This window comes from Salvia miltiorrhiza, chromosome 5 (genome assembly GCF_028751815.1).
Source record: "Salvia miltiorrhiza cultivar Shanhuang (shh) chromosome 5, IMPLAD_Smil_shh, whole genome shotgun sequence".
Classification (NCBI taxonomy): domain Eukaryota; kingdom Viridiplantae; phylum Streptophyta; class Magnoliopsida; order Lamiales; family Lamiaceae; genus Salvia; species Salvia miltiorrhiza.
In genome coordinates this window covers 24,933,825-24,955,685 of record NC_080391.1, presented here as the reverse complement: position 1 = coordinate 24,955,685, position 21,861 = coordinate 24,933,825, and the positions used below count along the sequence as shown (strand labels likewise).

Here is a 21,861-nt window from a genome sequence, read left to right as displayed (position 1 = left end):
AATTAATTCCTCTGACGATCAATTAATTAATTAATTAGTCGTTTAATTATAAACGACATCTCGAGTGCTACCACTTAAACTTATTATCGTATCGGAACTAATTCCACCTGCAGGGTTTAATACGAGAAACTTATTAAGTTCCTCGAGAGGATATTATCATCCTGTTATTAGCAGGACACGGTGTAGTAGCCCGCTCTTTTAATTATGATTAAAACTAGTAAATGCAAAAATTTTTATAAATGAATCCAGTTTATGGTTCTGATTTTTTTATCAGAAACGGAGTTATTATTTTAACTTTATACTTTTATAACGTATGAGAAAAACGTGACGAGGATTATTGAGCCATTCAATAATTTATTATCCAGTTTAATAACTGACTTAGCAAAGTCAAGTTATTAATTTATATGCGATAGAAATATTATTTCTATTATTTACTTGGAAGTCGTGATCTAATTCCGAATCATAAGAACGAGTTAAATTAGATATTTAATTCGTAGAGAGCTATAACGAAGCGTCGTTATTTAGTAGAACCCAATATTAGTTTTACAAATACTTGTAACTTCAATACTTTACAAATTTTTTCTCATATGCGTAATGTTTCCTACACTATACGCATCCACTCCACCAAATCCCATTATACCTACCTCCCCACCACCACTCCTTTTCCCCCACCACACTAGTGCACCACCAACTCCACTCAATCGTTTGGCACCAACAAAGATTGAAAGTTTAAAGAAAAGAGTGTTGCAAAGACTAGTGGAAAGAAGGAAAATATCAACTCCCACCACCCTTTGCTCCCTCTCTTTACAGCCACCAAGAGCTTTCTCCAAAGAGCATAGAAGCCTCCACTTCGTTCAGCCAAGTTCTCAAGGTAAACCTTGCTTTAATGTCTCACCTTCTTCGAATGATCACCTGCAATTACTGAAACAACAACACAAAATTTCAGTTCCAGTTCATTCGACACGCCGTATCCGAAAAGCAAGTTAAAACATTCATTCAATTCTCTGCCAAACTTTAAGGTAAGAGTAGCCTTGATTCATCATCTCGTTCCAACCAATTATAACTTACAGTTATGAAAGAAACAAGTTTGATCTTTCTAGTTCATTCATTTCAGTTCTTTTAACTCAAAAGCTTCAACAGCCACCCAAACACAAAGCAATCACAGGTAATTCCTATCTCAGTTGCTCTCTTGATGTCATATGCTTCACACCCCAACAAGAGACATGTTCAGTTATTAGAAATGCATAGTATGAGATTAATGGCATAATCTTTTATTTCATAAGAATCTACATTCTATATTTTTTTTTTTTTTCGCGAGCCACAAGCAATGAGAATTCATATGATACAGAAGCAATCAACTCCTAGATTAATTTCTTGCCTTCACAATAGACTATTCAACTGGGGAATGAAAACTAGAATAAAGACCTTACCTTGCTTAACTAAGTTCAAGAACCCAAGTCTGGAACCAAGCCGGGAGAGCTATGCTCGTGTTTAGGTGTGGGGCCGAGAAGCGATGACTGCCCTGCTTTGTCGAGGTAACGGAGCCGTAGACGACTCACGACCTCGGCGATGGCCCTCGCCGATTCTGGATGGCAGCAGGGGCGGCGTACCTTCACCAAAAACCAGCAGCAGCGACCTGGGTTTGACGATGAAGAAAAAGGGCGGCGTATGTCTACACCAGAATTTAGAGATTCAGATGAGTGTAGGAGGTGAGCCGCGACCTCGCCGGATTTCAGAAGCCGCGGAGGAAGGCGGCGGGTTCCTGGAGTGTGAGGCGAACACGATGAGAGAGAGAGCGGGGAGAGAGGGAGAACAGCCCGACGCAGCCACGAACGAGACGCAACCGCTCTGTTCGACCGGTACCGAGCCCGAGCAGCGGCTGCTCGGCAGCGGCGACATTCCAGATTCTAGGGCTCGATTGGGTTCTGCGGATGGACGAAGGAGCAGAGAGAGAACGCGGCCGGGGTTTCACGAGTCGGCAGTCGAAGCCGACCAAAGCAGATGCCGGTTGAATGGCCGGAAGAAGTGCAGACGCGGCGGCGGAGCTCGTGTAGAGCGGGCGAGAGAGAGAGAGAGAGATGTCTTGAGCGGAGAGAAAGGCGAGATTGAATCTTGAGAAAGAGAGAGAGACCGAGAATTAGAAAAGAGAGAGAGATTGGGCTATCAGTTGGGCCGATATATTTTAATTGTTTGGGCCATCCAATTATTTTTGTATTGGGCCAATTCTAATTTATTTCATTTGGGCCCAAGTTTATTTAATTATTTGGGCCTTCCCTAATTTAATTCAGTTGGGCCTAACTTTTAATGGGCCTCTTTCACTTAATTGATTATTGGGCTTTGTTATTATATCCAATTGGGCCTTGTTTTATTTTTATGATTGGGCCACCTTTAATTGGTTTCGGATCGGGCTAAATTTTCATTAAATCAAGCCCAGTTATTTTATTCAGTTGGGTTTTATTTGTTTATTCAGATGAGCCTTTATTATTTCATTTCAATTGGGCTGAATTATTAATTACAGTCGGGCCTAGCATACTTCATTTATTTGAGCCCAACTATTAGATTATTTATTCATTTGGGCCAAGATTTATTTAATTACTAAGCCCAATGAATTATTTCAATTGGACCTTTCACTTTAGCTATCCAGGCCCATTTCTGCTTAATTAATTATTGGGCTACCTTATGTTGAGCCTTTTAATTATTCGAACTCATAACATTTCAAATTCTCATTATTAAGCCGGTAAATTATGAGTTTATAAAGCGAATAAGTTGAAGTATTTATTTATTTATTTTCTATTGACTACGAGGAGCGGGGCTGCAGTTCAAAGAAAAATGGATACTTATTAATTAGACTATTTATTTAGTTTAATTAATTATTCTTCTCAAAAGATGATTTACATAATAATAATATTGTATTATTATTATTTGCATATTTTAAGTAAATTACTTATTATATGCTAAGCATGACATGAAATTGCATTTTTACTTGCAATAAAAGTATTTAATTGGTTTTAATTATAAATCCAATTATTAAAGAAAGACGAGTAAGAATATTGTTGGTGTTCTTAACTCAAGAGAAATGTTTTCAATTATTTATTAAATTTTGAAAAGCCCGATAATTTTTACGAGATCACACCTCGATTAAAGCCGAGTTAGTTCTTTATTTTCGACCGAGTACAAATGCGAGATCTATTTTACAATTAGAATATTCCGATGGGAAAGGAAGAATCAAAGTTTTATTCGACCACGCTAGACGAGAATTAGCTAAATCTATTAACGATGATTAATAGTAGAATTCCCGATTATCGCTCAGAATATTAGTTCATGCATACCAGATTCATGCATAGTTAATTACGCTTTCTCATTAATTAAGAATTTTCCTCGAGGCAATGTCTTATTTTACATTCTCGTGATTAAGGTCAAGCGCGAGAGTAAGAACTACACAAGGAGTTAGAGTACCTTAGCAAAACTTTGCTATCAGGTGGGCAATTTCTTACGCGTAAATAAAATGCTATGCATGTGTTATGCTTTAAAATGCAAATTGGATCTTCAAGTGTGGTATGCTTTATTATGCTTTACGCTAAATGATTTACGCTTGATTATATTATTTACGCTTGAATGCTTTACGCTGATAAATTTATGCCTGTGTTTGATGCTTGCGTCTGTTGAGGGAGGCCTCCCTCAACAGTACGATGCCGTGTCCGCTGAGGAGGGCCTTCCTCACGGCGCGATGCCCGTGTCCGCTGAGAGAGGCCTCTCTCGCGGCGCGATGCCAGTATGCCAGTATGCCAGTGTTACAGCGTCTATTGGGGGAGGCCTCCCTCAATAGTACGATGCCGTGACCGCTGAGGGAGGCCCCCTCTCACGGTGCGATGCCCGTGTTCGTTGGAGAAGGCCTTCTCCACGACACGATGTTTGTTAATGAAGATTGATGATGAAGAATGCCCTTATGCTATTTAAGAATTTGGAAATGTTTAATGAGCAAAGAATATGAAAGAAACTCATGCCTCTTATGCGATATTGTGAAATTGTTAATGATGTTATGTTATATGCTTGGCAACTGCCCACTAAGTACTCTTGTACTTAGCCCTTCGATGTTTATGTTTGTGCAGGTTGAGCTGTGATGGGCGATGAAGTGTTGTTGCTGAGTGGAGTTTTTGTCGAACCTAAAGTAGGCTCAGAAAGGATACATGTCTTCATACATGTATCTCAGTTATGCTTTCCGCTGTAAACACTGATTATTTCAGTTACGCCTTCCGTTGCAAACTCTGATAATGTTTTAGCCAAGCCCTAACGATGCCTTGTTCCTTTTAAGGAACATAACGCGTATACAAGTTCTTTGAGTACTCTTTTTATGCGAACTATGCCATTTTCCTTTTTAAGGAATATTTCACGCGTATTCAAGCTCTTTGAGTATTCTTTTATGCACCCCTTTCTAAACCCGCTTCTTAATTTCCCTTCCCCAGTCATGGTTTTCCCGGATTAATTATCCTTAATTAAGGCCGGTCGTGACAGAGTGGTATCAGAGCAGTTCGTTTGCTCTGAGCCTAAGTGTTTATTTAAGCCAAACTTAGAATGGATCACTAAAGTGTCTATAATTCAATCGACAAAGCTCAGCACTTCATCGCATCACACTCAACGAAGCAGAATGGTAAGCTCTTCCAAGCTTGAGTTAATGGTTACAAAAAGTGAGAATTATCGTAATAGCAAAGTGAGTAACTGTTAATAGCTATGTTATGTTGTTATTGAATGAAATGATTTACGCAAGCACGATTAAGTATGCCTATGGAATGAATCCATATGAACATAGAGCTATTAAGATATTAGATCACCACTACGACAGAACATAGAAGCAAACATAGAAGAAATTAGATTGTATCTTTTGGTACTATAGTGAGGACAGTAAGATAAGTGATGCGTATAAAATAATTTTTTTAAGCTCATGATTTTATAGCCGCTATGAATCCCCATGACTTATGCTTAAGTATCCAATTTAGATGATGAGATATTATATGCTTAAGAATTGTTATGACTCATGGATTTGAGATGCTAAGAACCCTTAAAGCTTACTACATCAATGTTGTCATTGGAGTTATGATTTGTTTACAAGTTATAATAAGTTAACCTGTACAAGAATTCTTTTGAGGCTTGTATTAGATTATGCTAGAGTGTACTAATTTGCACATCCCTGCTATCAGAATGCCGCCTAAGAGAGGACGCCCTGCGAGAAACAATAACAATCGCAGAAACCGTAACGTTGTACCCGAAGAATCACAAGATGCTCGAGGACATAACCCATTCCCTCCGCCCCCAACTAGGAGAGTCGAAGAACTCTTTTTAAGGCAGAACCCACCTACGTTTGACGGAACGAGTGAACCGGCTGAAGCTGAGATTTGGGTGCGTGCAATGGAACGCATTTTCAACTTCCTACGTTGTACTGATGAGGAGCGCCTATCTTGCGTCTCGTTCCAACTAACAGGATCAGCTGACTTCTGGTGGGAAGCACGACGAAAAATCCTGACACCGGAACAATGGGCAATCTATACTTGGGAAGATTTTAAGACGGGATTATATGATAAATATATCCCGAAAAGCTATAGAAAGAAGAAAGAAGCTGAGTTCTACGAGTTAAAGCAAGGAAAGAAATCTGTGGTTGAATACGACAAGGAATTCTGCAACCTGTCGAGGTTTGCTCCACAACAAGTGGACACAGAGGAGAAGATGGCAGAGAAATTTTGTGCCGGTCTACGGTACGAAATTAAGATGGCACTAGCAAGCCACGGAGGACTCTCATACACGGAGTCTCTGAACAGGGCACTTGACGTTGAAGCTGCAATGCCGTCGGACAAGTCAGCCCCATTGTTGATCTCAACGCCAAACGATCCACCAGAAGCCTCGCATACCCTCAAAGGGAAGCGCAAGTGGGACAACAATGAAGACAAAATCAATCCGATTAATAAGCAAGTATGGCAAGAATATGAACGGGCCGAACAGTTTATTCAACCAAGGCACGAGGCACAGACTAACCTCGAGTCAACTAGAGGTAACCAAGGTCAGAAAGGAATTTCACCTTGCCCAAATTGTGGTAAGATGCATAGGGGTGTCTGTCGTGCCGGAACTAACGGTTGTTACAATTGTGGCCAAAAAGGTCACTACTCCACGCAATGCCCCAACAGACAACGAGGTTCAGCAATTGGGAACAACCACACCCCTTGCCAGCAATACGTGGACACTTGCGAAATCAGCCTCAATCACATCAGTGAAAATCTTATGGAAACACCGCAGACAAGAGAAGCTACGCGGGAACTTGAAGACAAGAAAAAAAAAAAAAAAAAAAACCCGAACTGTTTTAGTAGAGATATGCAAATTTCGGGACGAAATTTTTGTTAAGAGGGGTAGTATGTAGTAGCCCGCTCTTTTAATTATGATTAAAACTAGTAAATGCAAAAATTTTTATAAATGAATCCAGTTTATGGTTCTGATTTTTTTATCAGAAACGGAGTTATTATTTTAACTTTATACTTTTATAACGTATGAGAAAAACGTGACGAGGATTATTGAGCCATTCAATAATTTATTATCCAGTTTAATAACTGACTTAGCAAAGTCAAGTTATTAATTTATATGCGATAGAAATATTATTTCTATTATTTACTTGGAAGTCGTGATCTAATTCCGAATCATAAGAACGAGTTAAATTAGATATTTAATTCGTAGAGAGCTATAACGAAGCGTCGTTATTTAGTAGAACCCAATATTAGTTTTACAAATACTTGTAACTTCAATACTTTACAAATTTTTTCTCATATGCGTAATGTTTCCTACACTATACGCATCCACTCCACCAAATCCCATTATACCTACCTCCCCACCACCACTCCTTTTCCCCCACCACACTAGTGCACCACCAACTCCACTCAATCGTTTGGCACCAACAAAGATTGAAAGTTTAAAGAAAAGAGTGTTGCAAAGACTAGTGGAAAGAAGGAAAATATCAACTCCCACCACCCTTTGCTCCCTCTCTTTACAGCCACCAAGAGCTTTCTCCAAAGAGCATAGAAGCCTCCACTTCGTTCAGCCAAGTTCTCAAGGTAAACCTTGCTTTAATGTCTCACCTTCTTCGAATGATCACCTGCAATTACTGAAACAACAACACAAAATTTCAGTTCCAGTTCATTCGACACGCCGTATCCGAAAAGCAAGTTAAAACATTCATTCAATTCTCTGCCAAACTTTAAGGTAAGAGTAGCCTTGATTCATCATCTCGTTCCAACCAATTATAACTTACAGTTATGAAAGAAACAAGTTTGATCTTTCTAGTTCATTCATTTCAGTTCTTTTAACTCAAAAGCTTCAACAGCCACCCAAACACAAAGCAATCACAGGTAATTCCTATCTCAGTTGCTCTCTTGATGTCATATGCTTCACACCCCAACAAGAGACATGTTCAGTTATTAGAAATGCATAGTATGAGATTAATGGCATAATCTTTTATTTCATAAGAATCTACATTCTATATTTTTTTTTTTTTTCGCGAGCCACAAGCAATGAGAATTCATATGATACAGAAGCAATCAACTCCTAGATTAATTTCTTGCCTTCACAATAGACTATTCAACTGGGGAATGAAAACTAGAATAAAGACCTTACCTTGCTTAACTAAGTTCAAGAACCCAAGTCTGGAACCAAGCCGGGAGAGCTATGCTCGTGTTTAGGTGTGGGGCCGAGAAGCGATGACTGCCCTGCTTTGTCGAGGTAACGGAGCCGTAGACGACTCACGACCTCGGCGATGGCCCTCGCCGATTCTGGATGGCAGCAGGGGCGGCGTACCTTCACCAAAAACCAGCAGCAGCGACCTGGGTTTGACGATGAAGAAAAAGGGCGGCGTATGTCTACACCAGAATTTAGAGATTCAGATGAGTGTAGGAGGTGAGCCGCGACCTCGCCGGATTTCAGAAGCCGCGGAGGAAGGCGGCGGGTTCCTGGAGTGTGAGGCGAACACGATGAGAGAGAGAGCGGGGAGAGAGGGAGAACAGCCCGACGCAGCCACGAACGAGACGCAACCGCTCTGTTCGACCGGTACCGAGCCCGAGCAGCGGCTGCTCGGCAGCGGCGACATTCCAGATTCTAGGGCTCGATTGGGTTCTGCGGATGGACGAAGGAGCAGAGAGAGAACGCGGCCGGGGTTTCACGAGTCGGCAGTCGAAGCCGACCAAAGCAGATGCCGGTTGAATGGCCGGAAGAAGTGCAGACGCGGCGGCGGAGCTCGTGTAGAGCGGGCGAGAGAGAGAGAGAGAGATGTCTTGAGCGGAGAGAAAGGCGAGATTGAATCTTGAGAAAGAGAGAGAGACCGAGAATTAGAAAAGAGAGAGAGATTGGGCTATCAGTTGGGCCGATATATTTTAATTGTTTGGGCCATCCAATTATTTTTGTATTGGGCCAATTCTAATTTATTTCATTTGGGCCCAAGTTTATTTAATTATTTGGGCCTTCCCTAATTTAATTCAGTTGGGCCTAACTTTTAATGGGCCTCTTTCACTTAATTGATTATTGGGCTTTGTTATTATATCCAATTGGGCCTTGTTTTATTTTTATGATTGGGCCACCTTTAATTGGTTTCGGATCGGGCTAAATTTTCATTAAATCAAGCCCAGTTATTTTATTCAGTTGGGTTTTATTTGTTTATTCAGATGAGCCTTTATTATTTCATTTCAATTGGGCTGAATTATTAATTACAGTCGGGCCTAGCATACTTCATTTATTTGAGCCCAACTATTAGATTATTTATTCATTTGGGCCAAGATTTATTTAATTACTAAGCCCAATGAATTATTTCAATTGGACCTTTCACTTTAGCTATCCAGGCCCATTTCTGCTTAATTAATTATTGGGCTACCTTATGTTGAGCCTTTTAATTATTCGAACTCATAACATTTCAAATTCTCATTATTAAGCCGGTAAATTATGAGTTTATAAAGCGAATAAGTTGAAGTATTTATTTATTTATTTTCTATTGACTACGAGGAGCGGGGCTGCAGTTCAAAGAAAAATGGATACTTATTAATTAGACTATTTATTTAGTTTAATTAATTATTCTTCTCAAAAGATGATTTACATAATAATAATATTGTATTATTATTATTTGCATATTTTAAGTAAATTACTTATTATATGCTAAGCATGACATGAAATTGCATTTTTACTTGCAATAAAAGTATTTAATTGGTTTTAATTATAAATCCAATTATTAAAGAAAGACGAGTAAGAATATTGTTGGTGTTCTTAACTCAAGAGAAATGTTTTCAATTATTTATTAAATTTTGAAAAGCCCGATAATTTTTACGAGATCACACCTCGATTAAAGCCGAGTTAGTTCTTTATTTTCGACCGAGTACAAATGCGAGATCTATTTTACAATTAGAATATTCCGATGGGAAAGGAAGAATCAAAGTTTTATTCGACCACGCTAGACGAGAATTAGCTAAATCTATTAACGATGATTAATAGTAGAATTCCCGATTATCGCTCAGAATATTAGTTCATGCATACCAGATTCATGCATAGTTAATTACGCTTTCTCATTAATTAAGAATTTTCCTCGAGGCAATGTCTTATTTTACATTCTCGTGATTAAGGTCAAGCGCGAGAGTAAGAACTACACAAGGAGTTAGAGTACCTTAGCAAAACTTTGCTATCAGGTGGGCAATTTCTTACGCGTAAATAAAATGCTATGCATGTGTTATGCTTTAAAATGCAAATTGGATCTTCAAGTGTGGTATGCTTTATTATGCTTTACGCTAAATGATTTACGCTTGATTATATTATTTACGCTTGAATGCTTTACGCTGATAAATTTATGCCTGTGTTTGATGCTTGCGTCTGTTGAGGGAGGCCTCCCTCAACAGTACGATGCCGTGTCCGCTGAGGAGGGCCTTCCTCACGGCGCGATGCCCGTGTCCGCTGAGAGAGGCCTCTCTCGCGGCGCGATGCCAGTATGCCAGTATGCCAGTGTTACAGCGTCTATTGGGGGAGGCCTCCCTCAATAGTACGATGCCGTGACCGCTGAGGGAGGCCCCCTCTCACGGTGCGATGCCCGTGTTCGTTGGAGAAGGCCTTCTCCACGACACGATGTTTGTTAATGAAGATTGATGATGAAGAATGCCCTTATGCTATTTAAGAATTTGGAAATGTTTAATGAGCAAAGAATATGAAAGAAACTCATGCCTCTTATGCGATATTGTGAAATTGTTAATGATGTTATGTTATATGCTTGGCAACTGCCCACTAAGTACTCTTGTACTTAGCCCTTCGATGTTTATGTTTGTGCAGGTTGAGCTGTGATGGGCGATGAAGTGTTGTTGCTGAGTGGAGTTTTTGTCGAACCTAAAGTAGGCTCAGAAAGGATACATGTCTTCATACATGTATCTCAGTTATGCTTTCCGCTGTAAACACTGATTATTTCAGTTACGCCTTCCGTTGCAAACTCTGATAATGTTTTAGCCAAGCCCTAACGATGCCTTGTTCCTTTTAAGGAACATAACGCGTATACAAGTTCTTTGAGTACTCTTTTTATGCGAACTATGCCATTTTCCTTTTTAAGGAATATTTCACGCGTATTCAAGCTCTTTGAGTATTCTTTTATGCACCCCTTTCTAAACCCGCTTCTTAATTTCCCTTCCCCAGTCATGGTTTTCCCGGATTAATTATCCTTAATTAAGGCCGGTCGTGACACACGGTTCCTTATTGCAATATAATCGCATGTCGAATAATAATTACTATCACCCAAAAGATCGAGTATATTGAGCTTCAAGAGAACTCTCACCCATGATAAATCAAAGCAATAGTCAATCTATTATTCACACCGATTAATCCAACTAAGGTTAAGACTATTTAAGTCGTCGATATCTTAATTCTTAATTAGTCAGAAAATAAGAATTCATCTCACCGTGATCCTGTTCAATACACGAAGGTACTAGCATAAATAAATAGCCAAGACAAACTATTTATCCATTTATGCTACAATCTAAACCAGCAACTCGTCCATAGTTGCCTCGATTGTGAACTCAATTTATATCTCAACTTTTTCCAATTATATGATCTTCTGTGATCTACAACACACCATATAATCTATAGTATAAGATACATTGGACTATTATAGGATTATGCAATAACAATATTTCAGATAGAAGAATCACAGTGAACTAAGGAATCAATGTATACAAGCATAAAGTCTTACTTTCAGTATACAACCCTTCAATTCTCCCACTTATACTAAAGCAAACTTTTAGTATACAATGTGACTGAAAACTGATAATATCCTCTAGCTATTACAAAATCTCCCACTTATACTAAAGTTTAATTTAGTATAGGGAGGCCATGAACTCCAAGGCCTTTAACATGTTTGTTGAACACCGCACCAGGAAGACTCTTTGTGAAGGGATCAGCCAGATTATCAACTCCCGCAATATGCATCAATGCTACATCACCATGCTTGACCACAGACCGAATGTAATAATACTTGCCATCAATGTGTTTCATGGATTGATGACATCTTGAATCCTTGCTATTCGCAATAGCCGCCTCGTCATCACAATAAATTGTGATGCACTTCGGCAAACTAGGAATCACATCAATCTCAGTTAGGAAGTTCCTGAGTACTCGGCTTCCATGGTGGATAGTGAATTGCATTTTTGCTTTACACTTCTCCACACAATGGCTCCACCCCCAAACTTAAACACATAGCCAGTAGTAGACCACCTCTTGTCCTTATCACCTTGATAATCGGCGTCCACATACCCTACCGGTGTCAGATCATCAGACTGATAAACTAGCGCATACTCCTTAGTCCGTTTAAGGTACTTGAGTATGTGCTTTACAGCAGTCCAATGAGCTTGACCTGGATTCGCCTGATATCTTGCTGCAATGCCAACGGCAACACAAATATCAGGCCTGGTACACTGCATTGCATACATGAGACTTTCCACACCCAAGGCATAGGGAATTATCTTCATGCTTGCTATCTTCTCAGGCGTTGTGGGACACATTGCCTTAGATAGCGGAACACCATGCCTGAAAGGTAGAAAACCTTTCTTGGCATTCTGCATGCTGAACCGCGCCAAAACAGTGTCAATGTAGGATGTTTGAGACAAACTCAACATTCTCTTAGATCGGCCACGACCAATCTTTATTCTGAGAATATATGCTGCATCTCCCAAATCCTTCATTTGAAACTGTTGGGATAACCACTCCTTAATGCCAGACAATACATTCACATTATCGCTAATGAGAAGTATGTCATCCACATAGAGTATAAGGAATACCAAACTCCCATCGATACAGACCCTATAAACACAACTATCGTTGACACATTGCTCAAAACCATAAGTTTTGACCACGTCATCAAAACGTTTGTTCCAGGATCGTGAAGCTTGCTTAAGTCCATAAATGGACTTCTTAAGCTTCCACACTAGATGCTCTTCACCTTCCTTGATGAACCCCTCTGGTTGTAGCATATAGATATCTCTATCTTCCTCAAGATACCCATTCAAGAATGCGGTCTTGACATCCATTTGCCACACCTCTAGGTTCATATGGGCAGCCATGGCCAAGAGAGCTCGAATAGACTTAAGCATGGCTACTGGTGAAAAAGTTTCCTCATAATCGATACCAGGTCGTTGAGTATAACCCTTCGCCACTAGTCTCGCTTTGAAGGCCGTAACCTCCCCATCTGGTCCTAACATTATGAGTAAACTAGATAAGTTCAGACATATGATGCTAGGTTCTGTCGTGCACATCCAGGTCCGGGAGGGAATTTGAGGTTCAAAGACATGATGATAGGTTCATAGTTACTCTAGGAAACAAGTCATGCATGCACATGTAGGGTATGAGACATAACAGGTTTACCTTTGTGTGCATGTTATATCTGCAATTCATTTCATGAAAGAGGACCTTATTGATTATGTGCACGAGTGTTACACTGTGGAGACATATATATATATATATATAGGGTAGAGATCTATGAAGAAGTAAATATATTTCGTTCTGAATAACTTAATAACTTTACCGAATAAATCACATGACCGCACGAATAGACATTTACTGAATAGGAGGGCTAGAATAAAAACACTCTTGAGTGTATAAAATATAAATGATTTTCAGCCCTTAGATCATCAAGATCTACTGTTGATTCGTAACCCTGTTGGATGAATTCGTGGTCCTGAGTTCGAATCCCAAAGGTAACAAAAATTTATTTTTCGCAATTTGTATCTCTGTTGGATAAATTCATACGTGTTCTACATAAAATTCATACATTAAGAAACGTTTATATTTTATACACTTAAGAGTGTTTTTATTCTAGCTCACCCCATATATATATATATATATATATATATATATATATATATATATATATATAAGGGGGCGGTTATTCAATAAACCACCCTTATTTTAAGAATTACGAACCAGCAAAAATGCATGAATTTTATGTATAACACGCATGAATAAACTGTATAAAGGCATGAATTGCGAAAAATAATTTTTTGCTACCTTTGGGATTCGAACTCAGGACCATGAATTTATCCAACAAGGTGATGAATCAACCGTAGATCTTGATGATCTAAGGGCTGAAAATGGTTCCTAATTTATATTTTAAGAAGCGTTCTTATTTTAGCCTTCCCCTATATATATATATATATACACACACGGTTGGATTATTGTAGTACGTAGTACCTAATCTAAACCACACATTTTGTACATGTGGCGCATCGAGATTGTGACACGTGGCAAGGAGCTTCCAAAGCTTTCCAAGACAAAATCTGTACAGGGGTAAACTCGGAATATATTTTTTTAATATTAAAAAAATAGAAAATATTATATATTTTTTTTACTTTTTTTAGATTTTTTGGAAAAACATGTTTTTCATGCATAAAGTTTTATACAAAAATGCATAACAGTATACATTAATACATTAAATTGTACAAAAAATGCATTGCACTTTTCCACAAACTTGATCGGATTTTTTCTATATCTTCCAAGTTTTTTAGGACATTTAACAAATAAATAAATGGAAATACTATTTTTTTTAAAATGAATTCGACACCAATGGCATCTTATAAACCTAGAAAATCCATAGTTGTAAATGTTTAGATAGAACATTTCTACGTTACTTAACTTTGTATTCGATTTCATGTTTGCTGTTTGCTTCAAGTTTTTAACTCATGACAGAAAAAAGAACAAATTTTAGTCTGCTTAAAGATAAAGATTGTGAAATTTCTTTACAAGCTCTCATATTTTCAGGCTGTTTCCCTCTCTGTATGTTTTGGTATCCCTAGAATCTATCTTCCCACAACTCTCTTCTTGTAGTAAACGACAAATTCTGCTTCTTTGGAGTTCGCAACTAAAAACGAAGTTGTATAATATTTGATGGTTCAACCTTCTTGGACAAATATGGTTTGTTCTGATCCGAGGCGGCTGCAGATACATGCTCTCTCCAAGAATTCCTAACTGTTTATGTCTCTAAGAACTAGATGTATATCTAAAGGCTATGCTGTATGCAGCTTTCTAAATATATATTTTTTGTCATACATGCTAACTACCATGTTCTTTCTTGTTCATTTCTCCTTCTCATCAACGACACTCACTCTTCAGCTCTAGCAAAGACATGGCAGAAGAAGCTCAGAACAACCAACTTCCTCTTAGAGGCCCTCGTCATGTTGAGGCGAAGAATGAAGTTCCACGCGATTTGCAGGCACCATTTGCGCTCCTCAACAGGTACGGGAATAAACTGAAGCGTCTCAATCATCTCCAAACAGAAGAAAGAAATGTGTTGAGGCCAGAAGGGGGAGAAAATGCCTCGAATTCTCAAGCACTTTCTGCTCTTACCATCATGAATATGGCTGAAATGATACTATCTCAGTCCACACATGAGAAAAGAGGTGATGTTTCCAACCTTGCAAAAGCTTTTGAATCTGATTCTTGTCTTGCTCGTAGGCATGCTGAGCATTTGAAGCGCGTCTTATGGCTGCTTGATGCTTCTGAAAAGATTGCCAAACGAATGTTTGATGAAGCCGAAGAGTTGCTCATGCTTGTCCTCTCGGGCTCTGCTGATGGCCACCCTATTGAAACAATTCTCACACTTTATGGTAAATATCTAAGGGAAAGGATTGATGCAGAGAGAGGAAGAATCGATCTAGAGAGAACTGTAGAGCATGTGGATGTGGAACAAGCCATAATTGATCTCAAAGCTTCTATCCTTGGATGTGAACAAAAACTACCCTACACCCAAATCTCACATTTTACCGGGGTTCAGACCATTCTGGACTCTGTTGCAGAAGCTGAAAGAATTCATTTCATTGATTTCGGGCGAAAGATTGGGTCTTACTGGATACTCGTGATGGATGCTCTAGCCAGACGGAGAGGCTGCCGCGTGAAGCAACTCAAGATTAGTGCAGTATGTTCAACTAAAGACAGTGTTGAAGAAACAGGTAATTTGCTGTCATCTTTTGCAGAGTCCATGAACTTGCCTTTTGTATTCAAGATTCTGTATTCGGAGATGTGGGAGTTTGAGAAAGATGGTCTGCAGTTAGAAGCCGGTGAAACAGTGGCTGTTTACATGGTGTTCTGTCTCTTTACATTATCAGCTTGCTCTAAGGGTATGGAGGCTTTACTAAGAGGGATCAAGGATCTCAATCCTCGTGTTATGATAGTTGTCGATGTAGAGGCAGATATCAATGCACGGGCTTTCAGTGCTCGATTCAAGGAGGCTCTCCTCCTCACCTGTGCATTGTTTGACAGCCTAGAGGCTTTCCTGGGACAGGCGAATCATTACAAAAAGATAGTGGAGAAGCTCCATTTTCAGGAGGTGATCTGCAACGGTGTTCTGAGTGAAGATGATGATGGTTTTAACCGATGTTTTAAGATTGATTTCTGGAGGGAATGCTTTGCAGGCTTTGGTATAGTGGAGACAGAACTCAGCCAGCCATCTATGTGTCAGGCAAGCTTGATGATGAAAGCAAGTCCTAGCTGGAGTTGTTGTACGCTCAAAATGAACGGGAAAAGTATGCTTCTTGGCTGGAACGGCATCCCAATTCAGTTCGTGTCTGCTTGGAAGTTCCAGCAAGGATGAAGCATCACAAAAGCTCCGAATCTGTCCCATTATTAGCACTGCCAAATTCAAGGTGAAGTTGCTTCATTGAATATCTGGCCTCAGATTTTCATTTATGAGATATATTAACCATTTTCTCCAACAACAAATCACTTTAGTTTTGCACCATTTTTCAAAATCACATGTTCAATCGCCATTGCATTGCCCCTTGTGTAAAGGACTCATTAAAGGAAACCGTTCTATAGCTTCACGTTATGGATGATGCCACAATGTGGGGAGTAGATCATGCACAACTGCACATGTAGACTTATTATTTATCTCAAAAACTTGTTGTATGGTCTCATGAATACAATGGTATATTGTTATTCTGTTTATATAAGTATTAAGAGTGTATTTCTATTTCAATCAGAAAAAGTCTTGAAACACTTGAATGCATCTCAAACACTTACTAAGGAGCTCAGATGGTTCTTGAAAATTACATGGAGCCTATCTGTAGATATAAATCCTGCCAGGAAGGTGGCACTGGCAGGAGATTCGACAAAAATCTAGGCCATTAGGTAAGTCCTAGATTCTGCCATTTTATAAAACTCCATCTCTTATGTCCAGACATACTTAAAATAAAATAGCTCCCATCTTTGGAGTTTTCAGTTAATGAACACTACTATTTGTTGGAGTCATCTTATTGGATAAATGCTGAGACGGCACTTGTTCATGTCTCAGAAAGAATGTCTGACAGTCAATCCTGTAGCTTTTGCACTCATCTTAAATTTATTTGTTTCCCATTTGTGCATATTCTGTTGTCTTCTTATCCAGAATACATTGATTTGGTCATATAATTTTGCATCGCCTTCATTCCTAGGTAACATCATCAGATGTTTTAACTGAGGCTGAGGTGTTCACTTCCTTTATATTCGTAAAAAACAAAAAACAGCTACTGCTAACGCGGACACATCATTGTCTATGATTTAAAATAACAGTAGATTTTTCCAAATTTTCATTGTAAATGGCACCAAAAGGAATGAACTAACTATTGGCGCCGGAATCATCACATAATGACTAGAGAATAGGATGATTGAAGAATACACAAGACAACAGACCATTCTGCTTTTTTTGTTTGTTTTCAAGGTCACTGTCGACAAAAAATTTCCAACTACATCAATCTTTCAGCAGTTGAACGGACTTGTTGCAGACACGTTATATAATAACAACGTCGTGCAGAAAGAGAAATCTGTGAAGCAAGGAGCATGTCTAGCTCTAGCAAGGCCTCTGCAAAGGGAGCTGAGAGAGAAAATCAGAAACAGGTACATCTAAATGGTATGCAAGAAGATTCATTTTAATCCCATCCTATATTGTTCTGACCTTGTCTTCTTTCAGGGAGACGACGCTCTTGATGAAGGAGTACTTGTTCAGGCTAATGTTGGCCCTCTAGATCATTTATATCTAGAGATGGTTTCTCCACCATTTCAAAATTGTCAAGATAATATGAGAATACTCTCCAAGATCAAACCACAACTTATGCTTCCTTCTGTATCTCCGGAGGTTCTGAGGTGCTGCAGAAGGAGCGTTGGCACAGAAAATGAGACTGAACGAACACCTCAATCTTCGCCTAAGTTGTCAGCTAATCACATAATTGAGTTGGCTGCAGCGGACTTCATCCATTCCAATTTTAGACTTACATATGCTAGCAACATCTCTGGCCTCTCTGCAGACGATGCTAAAGATATTCTTCTCGTGCAGAATCTGCTAAAGTGTGCGGAGAAAGTATGCAACGAGCAGTATGATTGTGCAGGCAAGCTTCTTGAAGAGTACAGTGAGCTGAGGATAAACCGAATGAAAGTTATACAAAGGTTGGTGTACTATTTCAACCAAGCTCTTTGTGAAAGGATTGAGCGCGAAACTGGGAGTTTCAGACGCGTGCTGCAGAGCTCGCCACACGACTCCATAACCAAAATTTCTGATATAGCTGCAGTTTACCAGAAACTGCCTCTCAATCAGGTGATCCAGTTCACTGGCATTCACTCAGTCGCGGATCACGTTTCAAGATGCAGAAAGGTGAATATCGTTGATCTCAACATCTCTTGTGGGCTTCAAATGATGATCTTGATACAAAATCTAGCAGAAAGATCTCATCATCCCGTTGAACGCGTTAGAATCACTGCTGTAGCAGCTAGCTTTGATCCCACTATTGAGGAGGCCGGTTTTCGGCTGAGAATCTTGGCTAAGTCCTTGAATCTGAACTTCTCTTTCCATGTGGTCAGCTTAGAGTATGTCCTAAACCATCAAGAAAATGCCTTGGACCTCGACCCCGAAGAAACGGTAGTGGTCCATGCAGCATTCGCCTTGAGGCATATGATAACGGATCCAGACCGGCTGGAGGCCTTGATGAACTTCATCAGAAACATCAATCCTAGTTTGATGGTCATGATTGAAGCTGAAGCAAATGTCAACTCTCCGGTATTTGTGCATCGTTTCGTTGAAGCCCTCTTCTTCTATGGAGCCAACTTTGAATATGTGGAGGATTGTTTAGAGAATGATGATGAGAGATCTTGTCTTGAGATAGGATTCTTTGGCCCTGCGATAAGGAACATTGTGGCAGCCGAGGGAGAGGAGAGAAAGTTCCGAATTGTGGGAATAAACGTGTGGAGAGCGTTTTTTGAGAGATTTGGCATGGTTGAGACAGATCTCAGCACACTAGCCATCAGCCATGCGAATCTGGTGCTTGAGAGATTCGAGTGCGGGGATTCTGGCACACATTGTATGAACGGGAAGTGCCTCGTTGTTAGTTGGAAAGACACACCAATGTGCTCACTATCTGCATGGAAGTTCCAAGGGATGTGATCAATATTCATCAGATATTCTTTTAGTTCTGTGTTGTTTGCATTTCTGTGGAAACTGCTTTTTGAGATGTATCATTTTCACAGTTTGATCTAAGCTTTTTCACTAATCAAAACACTATGATTTATGTAACGGTTTACACTTTTTGATGCTTCTACTCTTCATCTAGAAAATATTGTAATTCCTAGAAACTTCACCCTTTTCTGAACCAAAAGAAACAAAAGTTATGTCTGTAACTACTATATCTCTTTCCTTGGAGTTTAAGGATGTTTGAACTTCATGTAGAGAGTAAAGAAAATTCAAGAAAACGTTCTTTATTTTGTTACCACTCTCTTTGAAACTTTTATACATTGTACAATACCTCTCTGTCTGCTTGGGAATTTCAGATGGATTTTGTTTGTTTCTATTTCTTGACTAGGATAAATTTCAATAACTACAATGGTAAAACTAGAATTCCGGAGAAAGTAAGATTTTGATTTCTATATTTCTGAGAAAATTGATAGTTTCAAGGATACACTAAAGAAGGCTTGAGAAGCATGCTTTTCTTGAAATATTACTTTGTTTATTTTTTTTCTTATTCTTAATAATTCTCAATGGTATTATTGTAAATAATATTTTGTGTGGTTGTATAGTAGGTTGAGCTAAGAAGAATTTTGGGTGCACTTTTGTAAGGTTAATTGTTTTATCTAAGCACGTAGGTTTCTCATGTCATTGGTTGAATTTGCAAAATCATAAAAATTATCAGCTTTTTAGCTTGATCCTCTTGTCATATACTCCAGCTGCTGTACTCTTATTTGTTTGTGTGATATTTTATCTTATCAAATCTGTGACATCTAAGACCGGCTAAATAAAGAATTATGTCAAGATCTTAAGACAATCAAATGTTTGATATATGATGGTTTTTATTGTTCTAGCCATCACTTGTTAACAATATATTCCAAATTATATAAGGCTTGAACTTGATGAAGAAACAGGTGAACCCTCCATTTGAAATGTCGACAGAAGATGAATTTTATTCCTTTAAGGTAACAAACAAGTCTATCTCTTGCAAAATGATAACAAAATATGAAACAGATTGATTTTAGATGGTGTTCAATGTTCATTTTAAAACCATGCATTTCATGATCTTGTTCTAAAATCGTTTACTTTTTCAGGCATACGGAGACGCTGCTGATCCAAGCCTGCTGCAGCCCGCACGTGAAGAACAAAATTTTCTAGCACAAGTTGCTACTTTGGATGATTTATACCTCGGTATTGGTTCTTCACCATTTCAGTTCTGTGGTGAGGAAACAGGAAATTTTCCAAGTTTCAACTCTCAAAACTCACCACATGTTGAGGCAAATGAAGAGAAGTCCTATGCATTTCCTTGTGCATCTTTGGAGATTTTGAGAGGCTGCGGAAGTAGGATTAGCGCTGTAAACAGAAAAGGGGTACATGGACTGAGCAATGAGGTTGAAGAAAAGGCGTCATCTCCCTCAGAATTGTCGATAAATGATGTAATCAAGCTGTCTGCAGCCAACTTCATTCAGTCCAAGGTGGCAACTGGAAATGAACTCTATGCTATCAGCCATCCATATGCAGATGCATTCTTAGGCCTCTCCGAAGAGAATGCTAGGGATGTTCGCCTCGTGCAGGACCTCCTCTCGTGTGCAGAGAAAGTAAGCAATCAGCAATACGACTCTGCAAGTAAGCTTCTTGAAGAGTGCCACAAGCAGAGTTTCAAACAAATGAACAAAACACAAAGATTGGTGTACTATTTCACTGCAGCTCTTTCTGAAAAGATTGAACGAGGAAGAGGGAGATGCACGAAAATTGACAGTCCACGCGATCCCACTGCCCCTAGCTCTGCTACTACTGCCTTCTTCATGAAGCTGCCTTTCTCTCAGATCACACAGTTTGCTGGCATTCAAACAATGGTGGAACACGTGTCGGGTTGTAGGAAGGTACACGTCATTGATCTTGAACTCCGGTGTGGGGTCTACCAGACGGTCCTGATGCAGGCTCTGGCAGCTGAGTGTATACATTTCAAGATAACTGCCATAGCAACTGAGCCGAGCACTGTGATTGAGGAGGCCGGTGTGAGGCTTAACGCTCTAGCCACTTCCTTGAATGTGGCCTTCTCTTTCAATGTGATAAGTTTAGAGAATGTTGTCGATTTTCAAATAAGCCTCTTTGATCTTGATGAAGATGAGGCAGTTCTGGTCCACAGCGCGCATGCTCTGGAGAAGCTGGTCATGAAGCCAAGAGAGCTCGACATCTTGATGAGGATCATCAGGAGGATCAATCCTCGCGTGATGGTCATCATTGAGGCCGAAGCAAATGTGAATTCTCCGGCCTTTGTGAACCGCTTTGTCGAGGCCCTTCTCTACTGTGGTGCTTATTTCGACAGTTTGGAAGATTGTTTCAAGAATGATGTTGCTGAGAGGTTGTTCATTGAGGCGAAAGTCCTGAATCCCGTTGTAAGAAATGCTGTCGCGGCTGAGGGAGATGAAAGAGAGCACCGGATTGTAGGCATAACCGTGTGGAGGGCATTTCTTGAAAGGTTTGGCATGGTGGAAATGGAGCTTAGCAAACTAGCTCTCACTCATGCAAGCATGACTCTTGACAGATTCGAGTGTCGACATTCTTGTGCACTTGCTTTCAATGGGAATTCCCTCATTGTTAGTTGGAAGGAGACACCAATATGTTCACTATCTCTGTGGAAGTTTAGGCAGAGCAAGATCATGTCTTAAAAATGTTTCAAAAAAAATTACTAGTATTTTATTTTTCTCATTTTTATGTGTCAAACTTTCATCATTTGTCTGCTTAACATATGCACAGCATTGATGGAGCTATGTTACTCTGATAATTTGAAATCTACTGAAAATTGTTTCACTGTGTGAAGATAGTAATTTGTGCTGTTTTTTCATGAATGGAAACATGTAGAT

At 39.4% G+C, this 21,861-nt stretch overlaps 3 protein-coding genes and 2 long non-coding RNA genes across 5 annotated transcripts; all 5 read left to right on the top strand.

Moving 5' to 3' along the window:
• Positions 1-732: 732 nt before the first annotated feature.
• On the top strand, positions 733-4,282 carry LOC131024219 (uncharacterized). The gene is made up of 5 exons (XR_009101695.1): positions 733-871; positions 947-1,019; positions 1,115-1,165; positions 3,416-3,478; positions 4,110-4,282. It is a non-coding gene; the product is annotated as an uncharacterized LOC131024219 (long non-coding RNA).
• A 2,667-nt stretch (positions 4,283-6,949) lies between these two features.
• LOC131024218 (uncharacterized) lies at positions 6,950-10,499 on the top strand. The gene is made up of 5 exons (XR_009101694.1): positions 6,950-7,088; positions 7,164-7,236; positions 7,332-7,382; positions 9,633-9,695; positions 10,327-10,499. It is a non-coding gene; the product is annotated as an uncharacterized LOC131024218 (long non-coding RNA).
• A 3,870-nt stretch (positions 10,500-14,369) lies between these two features.
• LOC131024217 (DELLA protein GAI1-like) lies at positions 14,370-16,816 on the top strand. Its single transcript, XM_057953726.1, has 2 exons — positions 14,370-16,172; positions 16,509-16,816. The coding sequence occupies exon 1, from the start codon at positions 14,657-14,659 to the stop codon at positions 16,118-16,120; it is 1,464 nt and encodes a 487-aa protein (XP_057809709.1). The 5' UTR covers positions 14,370-14,656; the 3' UTR covers positions 16,121-16,172; positions 16,509-16,816.
• LOC131024216 (DELLA protein RGL1-like) lies at positions 16,816-19,137 on the top strand. The gene is made up of 2 exons (XM_057953725.1): positions 16,816-17,400; positions 17,474-19,137. Exons 1-2 carry the CDS (start codon positions 17,344-17,346, stop codon positions 18,935-18,937), a joined length of 1,521 nt encoding a protein of 506 aa, XP_057809708.1. The 5' UTR covers positions 16,816-17,343; the 3' UTR covers positions 18,938-19,137.
• A 529-nt stretch (positions 19,138-19,666) lies between these two features.
• On the top strand, positions 19,667-21,808 carry LOC131024213 (DELLA protein RGL2-like). Its single transcript, XM_057953722.1, has 2 exons — positions 19,667-19,959; positions 20,089-21,808. The coding sequence occupies exons 1-2, from the start codon at positions 19,897-19,899 to the stop codon at positions 21,664-21,666; spliced, it is 1,641 nt and encodes a 546-aa protein (XP_057809705.1). The 5' UTR covers positions 19,667-19,896; the 3' UTR covers positions 21,667-21,808.
• Positions 21,809-21,861: the final 53 nt, after the last annotated feature.